At 39.8% G+C, this 13,539-nt stretch overlaps 1 protein-coding gene across 2 annotated transcripts in view; it reads left to right on the forward strand.

Moving 5' to 3' along the window:
* Positions 1 to 11,814, forward strand: part of LOC117968440 (folliculin-like) — a 48,757-nt gene extending 36,943 nt beyond the window's left edge. For both annotated transcript variants that reach the window (XM_059018539.1, XM_059018540.1), the window contains exons 10-12: positions 876 to 1,007; positions 8,951 to 9,053; positions 10,054 to 11,814. In XM_059018539.1, coding sequence (XP_058874522.1) covers positions 876 to 1,007; positions 8,951 to 9,053; positions 10,054 to 10,243 — 425 coding nt within the window. In that variant the 3' untranslated portion in view covers positions 10,244 to 11,814. The remainder of the gene's footprint in view (positions 1 to 875; positions 1,008 to 8,950; positions 9,054 to 10,053) is intronic.
* The last annotated feature ends 1,725 nt before the right edge of the window (positions 11,815 to 13,539 follow it).

Consider the following 13,539-nt stretch of genomic DNA (forward strand, 5'->3'; position numbering starts at 1 on the left):
ACTTTTTGTTTACTGTCCTGTAGAAACCCGACCAAATATCGTGTAAAACGAACATTTCTGTTTATAGTTCTATACGCTGTGAAGCTTACCGATTTTACAGGATTAAAACTTGAACCTGATGTTGTGAAAACCATAATAAATAAATATTTAGATTAATTTTCTTCTTATATAGACAGACCAATTGTATGTTTATGTAGGTACTGTATATTGTATTTAATTTACCGTGACTGCTCAGCGATTCTTAGTACACATTTCCATGACAAAATCCCAGCCTTACTTATCAGTTATTGAAACAGGAATCACAAATCAAACTAAAACTGTCACTCTTCTCAATCAAAACGATTGAGGTTAATTTACCACAGAATGGTCATTCATTAAAAGAATCTCTGTGAATACTGCCAGACAGACTTCTCTGTGAAACAAATGGGTTTTGAGGTTTAACTCGCTTTAAATAATGAATTAATTATTGGATACTACACAGCATTTTGTGTGTTGATAGCTGCATAGTAGAAAAAATGTAAATACAAAACTTATGTTAAGTCTTTCTTGAGATGTTGTTGTTATTTTTATAGTTATTTTTTATAAAGTTTTGAGGTTGAATATTTCAGTCCAGGTTTGATAGCACTTACTCTTCATTTCTAATATTTAAATCCAGAATAAACAGAATTCCAAATTATAGATTGAACAGCGAAAATGAGGGCATTGGCTTCCCAGACCTGAAGAAAATAAATAAAAAGAAAATAGAAATCCACTACTATAAGCGACGATATTTCTGCTACTATTTTCTACTTTCATAAGTTGTCATCTCTGCGCTAGAAGGATATACTGGCTCATGTAGTTTGTACTGGTTGACGTTGTTTGTACTGTTTTTTCAGAGTTCTCAGTACTGGTTGATGTAAGGCCAGCGTCTCGCACCAGTTTCTACCCTGCACTGCTCTGCGATGAGGAGCTGCTCTCAAAATACCAGTTTGTGACGACGACTGGGAGCCCAGCGGCCACTGATAAAGGTGAGGCACTTAAACACATGGCAACACTGAGAGTGTGACAGGCAGACAGACAATGTACAGACGGACACCCCCTTATACCCTCAGAATCTTCTGCTAAATAATGTTAATACCAAGTTTCAAGACAAGGGGTTCTCCAGATATATATGTGAAAATGTAAGTGTGACAGACAGACAGACAGACAGCCTTCACACACCCTCGGATTCTGATACTCTCAATAATGGACAGACAGACAGCAGAAGTCTATAGTGATGTACCGTGTTTGCTCGAGTATAAGTTGAGACATTTAACCCCAAAATACAATCATGAAGTTAGGGGGGTCAACTAATACATGAGTGAAAAATGGCATTTATTACACAGCCCCCACCAGACTACAGAAAAGACTGCAACCTGGAGCTAACCCTCCAAAAACAAACAAACAAAAAAACACATAGTTAATTCAAATTAATAGACACAATAATAATCATAATATAATTAATGCAACAAAAATAATTACAAAGCAACCCTCTAAGAGTATAGTTTAGACACAATTGCTATATTCTAAACTCCAATACTACAGAATAATGTCCAATAAACTGTAGTCAACCATCACTATAGCAATTTTTATACCCAGGGCAGATCACACAGCGGTGAACACAAAATAGTAAATCAATTTCAGTTACATTAACATAGAAAAAAATAATAACAAAATGATTGAGTTCAAAAAAGAAAAAAGAAAACAAATCCAGGGATTAGTCAAAAAACAAACAAAAACAAAAATTAAGTCTCTGAGAAAAACATCCAAGAAAAAAAATACAAAGTCCAGCAGCAAAACGGCAAGAAAAAAGGTAGCTCTCACCCAGTCCAATCTGATCTTCAAATCCGCTGGGTTAATTCCTCCTTGGTGGTATTTATTTAAAATGCTGCAACTCTCGTTGTACAATCCCATACGTAGCGGCGACTGTTTACACCATCGCATTTCAAAAGAACCGAAAATAGAACCACTTGAAAGCTGGTGAAACAAAAATATCAAGGAAAACCTGAACGCATTTTATCTTGATACTATGGAACAGCAAAACAGTTAGCAAAGCTGTGTCTGAAGTACAATGTCTAAGCTAGCCCAAAAATAATCCTACCAGGGAAACTGCGGCTAGCAACAATAGACAGGTAACGACACAGACTAACCAAATATAATAAATACCTCAACCAAGTTCGAAAAAAAGAAACGGTCAGTAACGAGAGCCATTCCAAACAAAAGACAGCCCTTCTCCTCACTGTTTTTCTCTCCCTTTTTAAACCTCCCGGCTCCCAGGAAGCAAGACGGTTTTCAGCTACCACAAGCCGGTTGGGTCAAAATGCACAAAAGCATTAAAAAAAACAAAACCAGAATAAGTACGGGAACCACCCAAGGCAGTACAATAAACAATTATTATTATTATTATTATTATTATTATTATTATTTATTTCTTAGCAGACTCCCTTATCCAGGGCGACTTACAATTGTTACAAGATATCACATTATACATTATACAGATATCACATTATTTTTTACATACAATTACCCATTTATACAGTTGGGTTTTTACTGAAGCAATCTAGGTAAAGCACCTTGCTCAAGGGTACAGCAGCAGTGTCCCCCACTGGGGATTGAACCCACAACCCTCCGGTCAAGAGTCCAGAGCCTTAACCACCACTCCACACTGCTGCCCAGTACCCAACATGTTTATTTTATAAAACGGAAACGAGAATGTTATATAATTAAAACACTTATTTATGTATTTATTTTTAGTGTCCTAGAACAAGGTAGAGGGAATAAAAAAAAACTAATGAGCTAGCTAGCCTGGCCAGGCATACTGCCTTGCAATTAAGCAAAAGGCAAATGAAGCGTTTCTTGCTTCATATTGGGTGGCAGGTGCCACAAGGATATCTAACACCTGACCTGCACTCTAACAACAGTTTCAATTTCAGGAGTTACTTTTTGATTTCTGTTACACTAAACTTACCATCTCTGTTTCAATCACAAATGAAAACATAAAAAAAAAAAAAATTATACCTGAATCTTGCCCTCTACAATGGGGGGCTCAACTTTTGCACAAGGTCGACTTTTACTCGAGCGAATACGGTATATTGACTGTGTGTGTGTTTTTCAGGAGGGCTAGATTGATGTATATTAGGGGTGTCAGGTTAACCCGAAAACTGAAATCAATAACTGAACCCACAATATCAAATCGAACGATAAAATAATCGATATTTAGAGTTATTTTTGTTTTACCTACAATACAAAATAAGACACCTCTATATTATACTCTTACAATGTTTTAGTATCTCGCAACCCTCTGTTTAGAAAAACATCTAATGGCAATACCGGATGACGGTCAAATGTCAAACTGAAAAAAAATGCATTATAAAAGTGTGCATATATGATTACCCAGGTACACAAAATATAAACTTTCAAATGAAAAAATATATAAGTTAACGTACAGTCAGTTGTATGTGTCCTCAAACAGGTCACCCATTGCAGACAGCGCAGTTTTTCTGCTAGCTTCTTTATTTTCAGAACTGCCATGTTCATTTACCAAATCAGTTTTATTTACAAAACACTATATCACTTCTGTTTGAATTTCTTCCTGTACCTGACGCTTTTCTTGTTCAGATAAATGTATCTATCAGTGAAAGCGTGGGTCAAAGAATGACGTTTTGTTCAAAAGCATGAATGTTGATTGTCGTTCTTCTTTGTCGTACCTCAAACTCAGATCACTGTAGATTTTGTTTTTCATCTCCTTTATTACAGGTATTTCAGATCCTGCAAAATTTTAACTTGATTGATCAGGATATGCTGAAGAGGTAAAACAGCTGAAGCTGAGGGGTATTTGTCTGTTGATAATGCAGCGGTTGCCGTTTTGAATGGTTTCAGAGTTTCACGGATATTTTCAACAACCATCCATTCGTTAGTTGTTAACTCCAGATGCGAGAGCTTTTTTTCAAAGATTACAGCGGCCACTGCAGCCTGTTGTTCTGATGCTCGGCAAATCATGTCTAGGTGCTGTTCCAGCGTGTAACACAGTCATTGATTAAATTGTCATTTTTTAATCCGAGCAACTTTTGCTTATCCTCCAGAAGACATTTGTCAGTTGGTGACCTATTGAAATGTGCAGCCGAACTTTTAAGTCGGGTAAGTGTTCTTTCGACTGGTCCAGTATTCAGTCCCTTCCGTACAGCAAGGTTAATTGTGTGAGCCACACACGGGATGTTGATCAAATTGAGATATCTTTCTACTGCGTTGACGTAGTTCAGTGCATTATCAGTAGTGACAGCAATTACTGACTCGCGTATATTAAAATCATCCAGAATTTCTGAAATACACTCTGCAACATTTTCTGCTGTGTGACTTCCTCGAAGCTCTTTGGTTTGCAGAACAAAATCTTGCAGTTCCCAAGAATCAGTAATGCAATGCGCTGTTACAGTAACATAAGCATCGGTGGCTAAGGAGGTCCAGCCATCTGTAGTTAAAGCAATGTCCTTACAATCATGCAGTATTTGTTTTACATTTGCACGAGTGGTATCATACAGTTTAACTATGTTCTTTGAAATTGTTGTGCGACTCGGAATTTTGTATCTCGACTCCATTTCACTGCAAAATTCCCTGAAACCATCACCCTCGACAATGCTGATGGGTCTCATATCTTTGCAGATGAATTTTACAAGAGATTTTGTAATTGCTTCACTTCGTTGACCGGGTAATGCAGCAGCAGAAGTTTGTTGAAAAAACGCTGTCATTCGTGGCTGTTTAGGACATGAAGGCCCAGACGTTTCTGATCACTCCTCCTTACCGTGTATTTCGCTGCACTCAAGTGGGTGGTGTTTTTCTAAATGGCTTCTCATGTTCGTTGTATTTGAATTATAGGGGACATTTTTTTTTTTTTTCAATCTGTCCTCCAATCGTCCAGAATCCGAAATGACGCCAGTATTTGCTTTTCATACTGGGTGGTGTAACAATTGTGCGCTCAGGAGCACTTCTACCCGCCGTGTTATCACTTGTCAGACATCTTTCATTTATGAAAACGAACCGGAAGAGAATTAATCAGTTTCGCGCTGCACTTGAAGAGATACATTTGAACCTTAGTGCCGGGTATTTGTGTCGGTATTTCAAGTAGACATATTGGTGGCGTCCTGTAATTTAAATGCCAATATAGGAAGTTTGGTGCAACATTTAGTTTATAAATTCCAGAAATTTAATAAACTTTGCCATTATCGATGATCCAGTTTTATTATCGATGATCGTAATATGGAGGAAAATCGATAAAAATATTGATTTTCGATTTTATCGTTGCAGCCCTAATGTATATTAACTGTGTGTGTTTAGGGAGGGCTGTATTGATGTATACTGACTGTGTGTTTGAGAAGGGCTGTATTGATGTATATTGACTGTGTGTGCAAGCAGGGCTGTATTGATGTATATTGACTGTGTGTTTTGTGGAGGGCTGTATTGATGTATACTGACTGTGTGTTTTGTGGAGGGCTGTATTGATGTATATTGACTGTGTGTATTGATGTATACTGACTGTGTGTTTAGGGAGGGCTGTATTGATGTATACTGACTGTGTGTTTGAGAAGGGCTGTATTGATGTATATTGACTGTGTGTGCAAGCAGGGCTGTATTGATGTATATTGACTGTGTGTTTTGTGGAGGGCTGTATTGATGTATACTGACTGTGTGTTTTGTGGAGGGCTGTATTGATGTATATTGACTGTGTGTATTGATGTATATTGACTGTGTGTTTTTGACCCCTCCACAAAAAACGAAGAATGCACAATTTTCTCTGAAATAACTTGAAACTGACAAAAGTAATTGGCATCCACCATTGTTTATTCCATATTTAATAGAAATCAGACTTTGCTTTTGATTTTTTATTCAACATAATATTGTAAATAATAAAACAAATGAAAATGGCATGGACAAAAATGATGGGACCGCTAACCTAATATTTTGTTGCACAACCTTTAGAGGCAATCACTGCAATCAAACGTTTTCTGTAGCTCTCAATGAGACTTCTGCAGCTGTTAACAGGTAGTTTGGCCCACTCTTCCTGAGCAAACTGCTCCAGCTGTCTCAGGTTTGATGGGTGCCTTCTCCAGACTGCAAGTTTCAGCTCTTTCCATAGATGTTCGATAGATTCAGATCAGGACTCCAATGTTTTGTTCTTATCCATTCTTGGGTGCTTTTAACTGTGTGTTTTGGGTCATTATCCTGTTGGAGGACCCATGACCTGCGACTGAGACAGAGCTTTCTGACACTGGGCAGTACGTTTCGCTCCAGAATGCCTTGATTGTCTTGAGATTTCATTGTGCCCTGCACAGATTCAAGGCACCCTGTGCCAGGCGCAGCAAAGCAGCCCCAAAACATAACCGAGCCTCCTCCATGTTTCACTGTAGGTATGGTGTTCCTTTCTTTGAAAGCTTCATTTTTTCGTCTGTGAACACAGAGCTGATGTGACTTGCGAAAAAGCTCCAGTTTTGACTCATCTGTCCAAAGGACATTCTCCCAGAAGGATTGTGGCTTGTCAATATGCATTTTAGCAAATTCCAGTCTGGCTTTTTTATGTTTTTCTTTCAAAAGTGGAGTCCTCCTGGGTCTTCTTCCATGGAGCCTACTTTCGCTCAAAATCTCTTTGGCAGTTATCCTTGGTTCTTTTTCTACCATTCGCACTATCCTTCTGTTCACTCTGGGGTCGATTTTCCTCTTGCGGCCGCGCCCAGGGAGGTTGGCTACAGTTCCATGGACTTAAACTTCTTAATAATATTTGCTACTGTTGTCACAGGAACATCAAGCTGCTTGGAGATGGTCTTGTAGCCTTTACCTTTACCATGCTTGTCTATTATTTTCTTTCTGATCTCCTCAGACAACTCTCTCCTTTGCTTTCTCTGGTCCATGTTCAGTGTGGTGCACACAATGATACCAAACAGCACAGTGACTACTTTTCTCCATTTAAATAGGCTGAATGACTGATTACAAGATTGGAGACATGTGTGATACTAATTAAAGAAACTAATTAGTTTGAAATATCACTATAATCCAATTATTTATTATCTTTTCTAAGGGGTACCAACAAATGTGTCCAGGCCATTTTAGAATATCTTTGTAGAATAAGCAATAATTCATCTCTTTTCACAGCTTCTTTGCTTTATTCTATGACATACCAAAGGCATGCAAGTATACATGATAAAATAGCTTTTAATTTCATCACTTTTCAGGAGGAATGAAGCATTATTTCAATGAGCTGTAAGGGTACCAACAAATTTGAGCACGTCTGTATATTGACTGTGTGTTTTGTGGAGGGCTGTATTGATGTATATTGACTGTGTGTTTTGTGGAGGGCTGTATTGATGTATATTGACTGTGTGTTTTGTGGAGGGCTGTATTGATGTATACTGACTGTGTGTTTTGTGGAGGGCTGTATTGATGTATATTGACTGTGTGTTTTGTGGAGGGCTGTATTGATGTATATTGACTGTGTGTTTTGTGGAGGGCTGTATTGATGTATACTGACTGTATGTTTTGTGGAGGGCTGTATTGATGTATATTGACTGTGTGTTTTGTGGAGGGCTGTATTGATGTATACTGACTGTTTGTTTTGTGGAGGGCTGTATTGATGTATATTGACTGTGTGTTTTGTGGAGGGCTGTATTGATGTATATTGACTGTGTGTTTTGTGGAGGGCTGTATTGATGTATATTGACTGTGTGTTTTGTGGAGGGCTGTGTTGATGTATATTGACTGTTTGTTTTGTGGAGGGCTGTATTGATGTATATTGACTGTGTGTTTTGTGGAGGGCTGTATTGATGTATATTGACTGTGTGTTTTGTGGAGGGCTGTATTGATGTATATTGACTGTGTGTTTTGTGGAGGGCTGTATTGATGTATATTGACTGTGTGTTTTGTGGAGGGCTGTATTGATGTATATTGACTGTGTGTTTTGTGGAGGGCTGTATTGATGTATACTGACTGTGTGACAGGGTTGGTCGATGTGGTCACGTCAGGCCAGAGGCAGGAAGAAAAACAAAGGAAAAATACAGCAGTGCAAAAGGCGCGGCGTGCGCCGTTTTTATTTTTAAAAATCAAAAATCAAAAACAAAAATAAATAAAATATTTTAACAAAAAAACACGGCTCACAGAGCAAAACAAATATTCAAACAAAAACAAATCTCAAACAAAAACCGCAACAAAACTCAGGTCAGGCTGGTCAGTCGCTTTCACTGATCATCCTGTATTTTGATTTATTTTTAAACTCCTCTCGCTCTGTTCCTCCTCTCGAACACCCACCCAGACTGCAGAGCGCTGCAAGCTTTTATGAAGGTGACCATCTCCCGAATTAATTAAGTGATTAATTTGTTGCTAATGGGGAGATGGTCACCTTCTACACAAGGTTTTTAACTACTACTGGCAGAGGATGAGCTGCCGACCTCTCATCTGCCAGAACACATTTAAATAAAAATAACAAAACAAGCGCACGGCTACGCCGTCATATAAATAATAATAATAATAATAATAATAATAATACCACAAAACGAATACAAAATAATAAATTGTACAGGGGCGGAGGGGTACCCCGTTCTAAAATAAACTATTAATTTATGGCAGGGCTTTGCCCCGCCCCCTTTTCATGTGCAGGGCTCCTCGCCCTGCCACAGACTGCGTGTGCAAGGCAGGGCTGTATTGATGTATATCGAATGTATGTTTTTGTGGAGGGCTGTACTGATGTATATTGACTGCGTGTGCAAGGCAGGTCTGTATTGGTGTATATTGACTGCGTGTGCAAGGCAGGTCTGTATTGGTGTATATTGACTGCGTGTGCAAGGCAGGTCTGTATTGGTGTATATTGACTGCGTGTGCAAGGCAGGGCTGTATTGGTGTATATTGACTGTGTGTGAAAGGCAGGGCTGTATTGATGTATATTACCCTGTTTCAGGCCCCACACTGCTCAATAAGCTGGAGCTGGCTCTGTGCAATGAGAATCTCTCAGAACAGGTGGTGCAGGACTGTCTGCTGTGTCTGAAGGAGGAGTGGATGAAGTGAGTACCGAGGCCAGCAGGGGGTGCCGTTTCCACTCCCTTCACCCAATTAAGTCATTCACATTGTTAAAGCAGGGATGCAAATACTGCATAGCAGTTTCACCCATTCCAGGGTTTTAATTTGCAAAAAAAATTGCAAAAAACATCAATCTAAGTTTATTTTAGTAAGGAAAAATGAACAGGTTATAGCTTGAGGTGGGAATACATGTAACCTCTGCACCCACCTACTATCACCCATCATTGTCTTGCTGTATTAGTTATGATGAGAAAATGACAAAACAAATTAAAGTTAGCGTGGTTTTAAAACTGTCCTAACCCAACATCAGCTTCATTTTTATAAGAAACTGTTCATTGTATTTATAGTTGAGAGAACTGGAAAATATATTCCAGCTGAAACACAGAATGGTATAGTCTCTCTCTCTCTCTCTCTCTCTCTCTCTCTCTCTCTCTCTCTCTCTCTCTCTCTCTCTCTCTCTCTCTCTCTCTCTCTTAATATCATATATTATTATTATTATATATTCAGCAGCTTCTGGCATTCGATACATTTCAATATGGTGATGCAAAGTGGAGGGAAGGTAATATTAACAGGAGTGATATTAAAGCGTAACCTATCTCCTCTCTCTTGTCTCTCCTCTCTCTCCTCTCTCTCCTCTCTCCCCCTCTCCTCCCTCCTCTCTACCCTCTCCCTCCTCTCTCTCCCCCCTCCCTCCTCTCTCTCCTCTCCCTCTCCCTCTTTCTCCTCTCTTTCTCCTCCCCTCTCCCTCCTCTCTTTCTCCCCCTCTCTCCTCTCTCTCTCTCCTCCCCTCCCTCCTCTCTCCCCTCTCCCTTTCCCCTCTCCCCTCTCCCTCTTTCTCCTCTCTCTTTCTCCTCCTCTCCCTCCTCTTTCTCCCCCTCTCCCTCCCTCTCTCCCGTCTCCCTCTTCCTCCTCTCTCTCTCCTCTCCCCCCTCTCCCTCCCCTCCTTCCTCCCTCTCTCTTCTCCCTGCTCTCTCCTGTCCTCAGTAAGGTGAAGGTTTTGTTTAAGTTCACGAAGGTTGACAGCCGCCCGAAGGAAGACACACACCGACTGCTCGGCATTCTGGGAGCTGCAGACGAGGACAATGTCAGACTTCTTAAGTTCTGGATAACGGGACTCAGCAAGACTTATAAGACACATCTGATGACTGCTGTGAGGAGCCCCCAGTGCTCCTAAGTAACAGATATCTCATGACACACAGGGCTCCTCTCCCTCATAGATCTCATAAGACTCATCTCATGACTTCAGTAGGGAGACTGTCTATATACTGTCTATGTAGTTCTGAGAGGTCCATGCGGGTACATGTGAAGCCATTTTGAGTCAGGGAATGCAATTTAAAAGTTAAAAAAAGTGGTTAAAATGTAAAAAAATAAAAAAAAAAAATTAAAACAATACACACACCTTACGTAAGCAGTTGTAGCAACACATGGGAACACGTAACACAATAAAATAAAAAGGTACTTATGTACCCTTTAATGAGACGGCCACCTTGACTGTTGTGTTAATCCCCTTTCAGAGATATCTCTTAAAGCAGGTTTCAGGATTTTATAAGATTTGTCCCATGAGTGCCGCAAAAGGCCCACAGAACTGCTAAACCCCTGAACAGATATATGCCAGTCTGTCTGAGCCACCTAGCCCCCCAGATTGAACCCAGACCTCCAGAGAAAAGAGAAAGGAAGGAATGAGAGGCAAGTGAAGCAGCCATTAGTAAGCAGTGGCTGAGACGCTGTGTGTCTCAGCCACTTACACCCCCCGGATTAGGACCCAGGCCACCAGAAAAGTTAATGAATTGAATGATGTCACTAGCGCCACCTAGCTGAATTTTAGGGAAGCTGAATTGTGGCTTTCCCTGCTGTTATAAATACTAACCATCACTGATATCAGTAATATATTATGAAGAAAGTGCAATGCTGCTGTTAATTATATTTTGTGCTTTAAACTAAATGATTGTACACGTAGCTCATAACAATCAGCTAACAGCTATACTGTCATAAATAAAATAAGATTTTTGAAAAAAGGGTGTTGGAGTATTGTTTTCAATACAGCAGCTTGTCAGACTCGAGTCACATTTTTCGTGACTCTGACTCGAGACACAGCCGCAAAAGACTCGGACTTGACTAGACCTTGTGTGACTCGGACTCAGACTCGAACATACATACAATTGTATGTAAAGAATAATGTGTAAAAAAATAATGTAATTGTATGTAAAAAATAATGTGATATCTTGTAACAATTGTAAGTCGCCCTGGATAATAATAATATAAATAATAATAATAATAATAATAACTGTGCACAATAAAAAAACACCCAACAAAACATTATCCAATCACTGGTTAGCCCTGTTGTCTTTTCAGCCAAACTTAGTAAGAATAAGAAATTGGAAGCGAGTTAGGTTGTAGGTTGTAGACAATGTCGACCCAGGGGACTTTTTTGACCTGAAAAAAGAAACAAAGACCAGGGGTCACAAATGGAGATTAGATAAAGGGGCATTCAGAACAGAAAATAGGAGGCACTTTTTTACACAGAGAATTGTGAGGGTCTGGAACCAACTCCCCAGTAATGTTGTTGAAGCTGAAACACTGGGATCCTTCAAGAAGCTGCTTGATGAGATTCTGGGATCAAAGCTACTAACAACCAAACGAGCAAGATGGGCTGAATGGCCTCCTCTCATTTGTAAGCTTTCTTATGTTCTTAAATAATTGTTCAAAAATAAATAAATAAATAAAAAGGTTTTTTTCCATGTCCAACCTTTTGGTGTGTGTTTTTTTCTTTTAAAAAAGGCACACGCAGAGGTCATGTATAAGAAAGAAAAAAAAAACAGTCCTTTGTACTCTTCAGTCAAAGTAAGCAGCCATTTCTGCAAGCTGCTCTAAGCTGGGAATTGGCAAGTGTTCTGGTAGCAGTGTTTGGGTGACTGCAGCACAAAATTCATTCACACATCGCCAAATGGTTGTCTTACACTTCTGTATTCTGAATGTGTTGCCAGCTTCCTAAGGCAATGGCCACCCTCTTAATTATTATTATTATTATTATTATTTATTTCTTATCAGACACCCTTATCCAGGGCGACTTACAGTCGTAAAGAAAAATACATTTCAAGAATCACAGTACACTTATTAATACAATTAAGAGCAAGATAAATACAATGACTTCGATTCTAGCAAGTACAAGTATATGACAAAATACAATTCAATAACAGAGCAGATAACAGTGTCAGTGATAGTTACATCAGGATATAATTAAATACAAAATACTACAGATTAAATAACACTTGTGACAAATTACAGTACTCTAAAGTACAGGATTAAATGCAGTAAAGTAGGGAGCAGATAAGAGCAAGTAAAGTGCATTAAGGAAGTGAAGTGTCCAGAGGGAAAAGAGGAGTTCTACAGGTGCTGTCTGAAGAGGTGAGTCTTGAGGAGGTGCCGGAAGCAGGGCGAGGGTGGAGAAGGAGCAGGCTCTGGAGGCAGGGGAGCATAGAGGAGGTAGAGCCAGTCTTCTAGTGCAGGAGGAGCGGAGAGGTCGAGTGGGGGTGTAGGGAGAGATGAGGGTCTGGAGGTAGCTGGGTGCAGTCTGGTCAAGGCATCTGTAGGCAAGTACAAGAGTCTTGAACTGAAATTTACAGTGTCAAAGGCAGCAGAGAGGTCAAGAAGAATTAGGACAGAGGAGAGAGAGGCAGCTCGGACAGAGTTTAGTGAGTTAGTGACAGACAGGAGGGTGGTTTCAGTGGAGTGAACAGAGCGGAAGCCAGATTGGAGAGAGTCGAGCAGAGAGTGGTTGGACAGGAAAGCAGAGAGCTGGCGGTGTACAGCCCGCTCGAGGGTTTTGGAGAGGAAAGGCAGGAGGGAGACGGGACGGTAGCTCTGGAGGGAGATGGGGTCAAGGGTAGGTTTTTTGAGGAGGGGAGTGATAGAGGCTTGTTTGAAGGCAGAGGGAAAGAGACCAGAAAGGTCTCTTTCCCTTTACAGGCACACACAAGCAGGATGTCGTATCTCTTCTTTGCAGTGCAGGCTGTAGTTTATTACATGTGTATTCAAAAGTTTCTTGTGACATCCTCAAATTTTTGAGCCATTGGGTATCATTGAAATTGAACACTACTGTCTCCCACCAATCAGAAGATCAAATGTGTGTCCATATTGAGGCTCTTCTCTTGCACTGTAATTGAAAAACAACAAAAGAATTGGTTTAAAATGATTTGTTACTTTCCAGAAATACAAATCCCAAAACATAAATTTATGCATTATAAATACCATATGGGATATACTGAAATTAAAGAAGGGATCTATGAAAAAGACCTAGGAGTTCATGTTGTCTCCATCTAGACAATTTTCACAAAGAGAATCGGGGGAATCTGGAACCAACTCCAGTAATGTTGTTGAAGCTGACACCCTGGGATCCTTCAAGAAGCTGCTTGATGAGATTCTGGGATCAATAAGCTACTAACAACCAAACCAGCAAGATGGGCTGAATGG

The sequence above is a fragment of the Acipenser ruthenus genome, chromosome 60, assembly GCF_902713425.1.
Source record: "Acipenser ruthenus chromosome 60, fAciRut3.2 maternal haplotype, whole genome shotgun sequence".
NCBI classification, from domain to species: Eukaryota; Metazoa; Chordata; class Actinopteri; order Acipenseriformes; family Acipenseridae; genus Acipenser; species Acipenser ruthenus.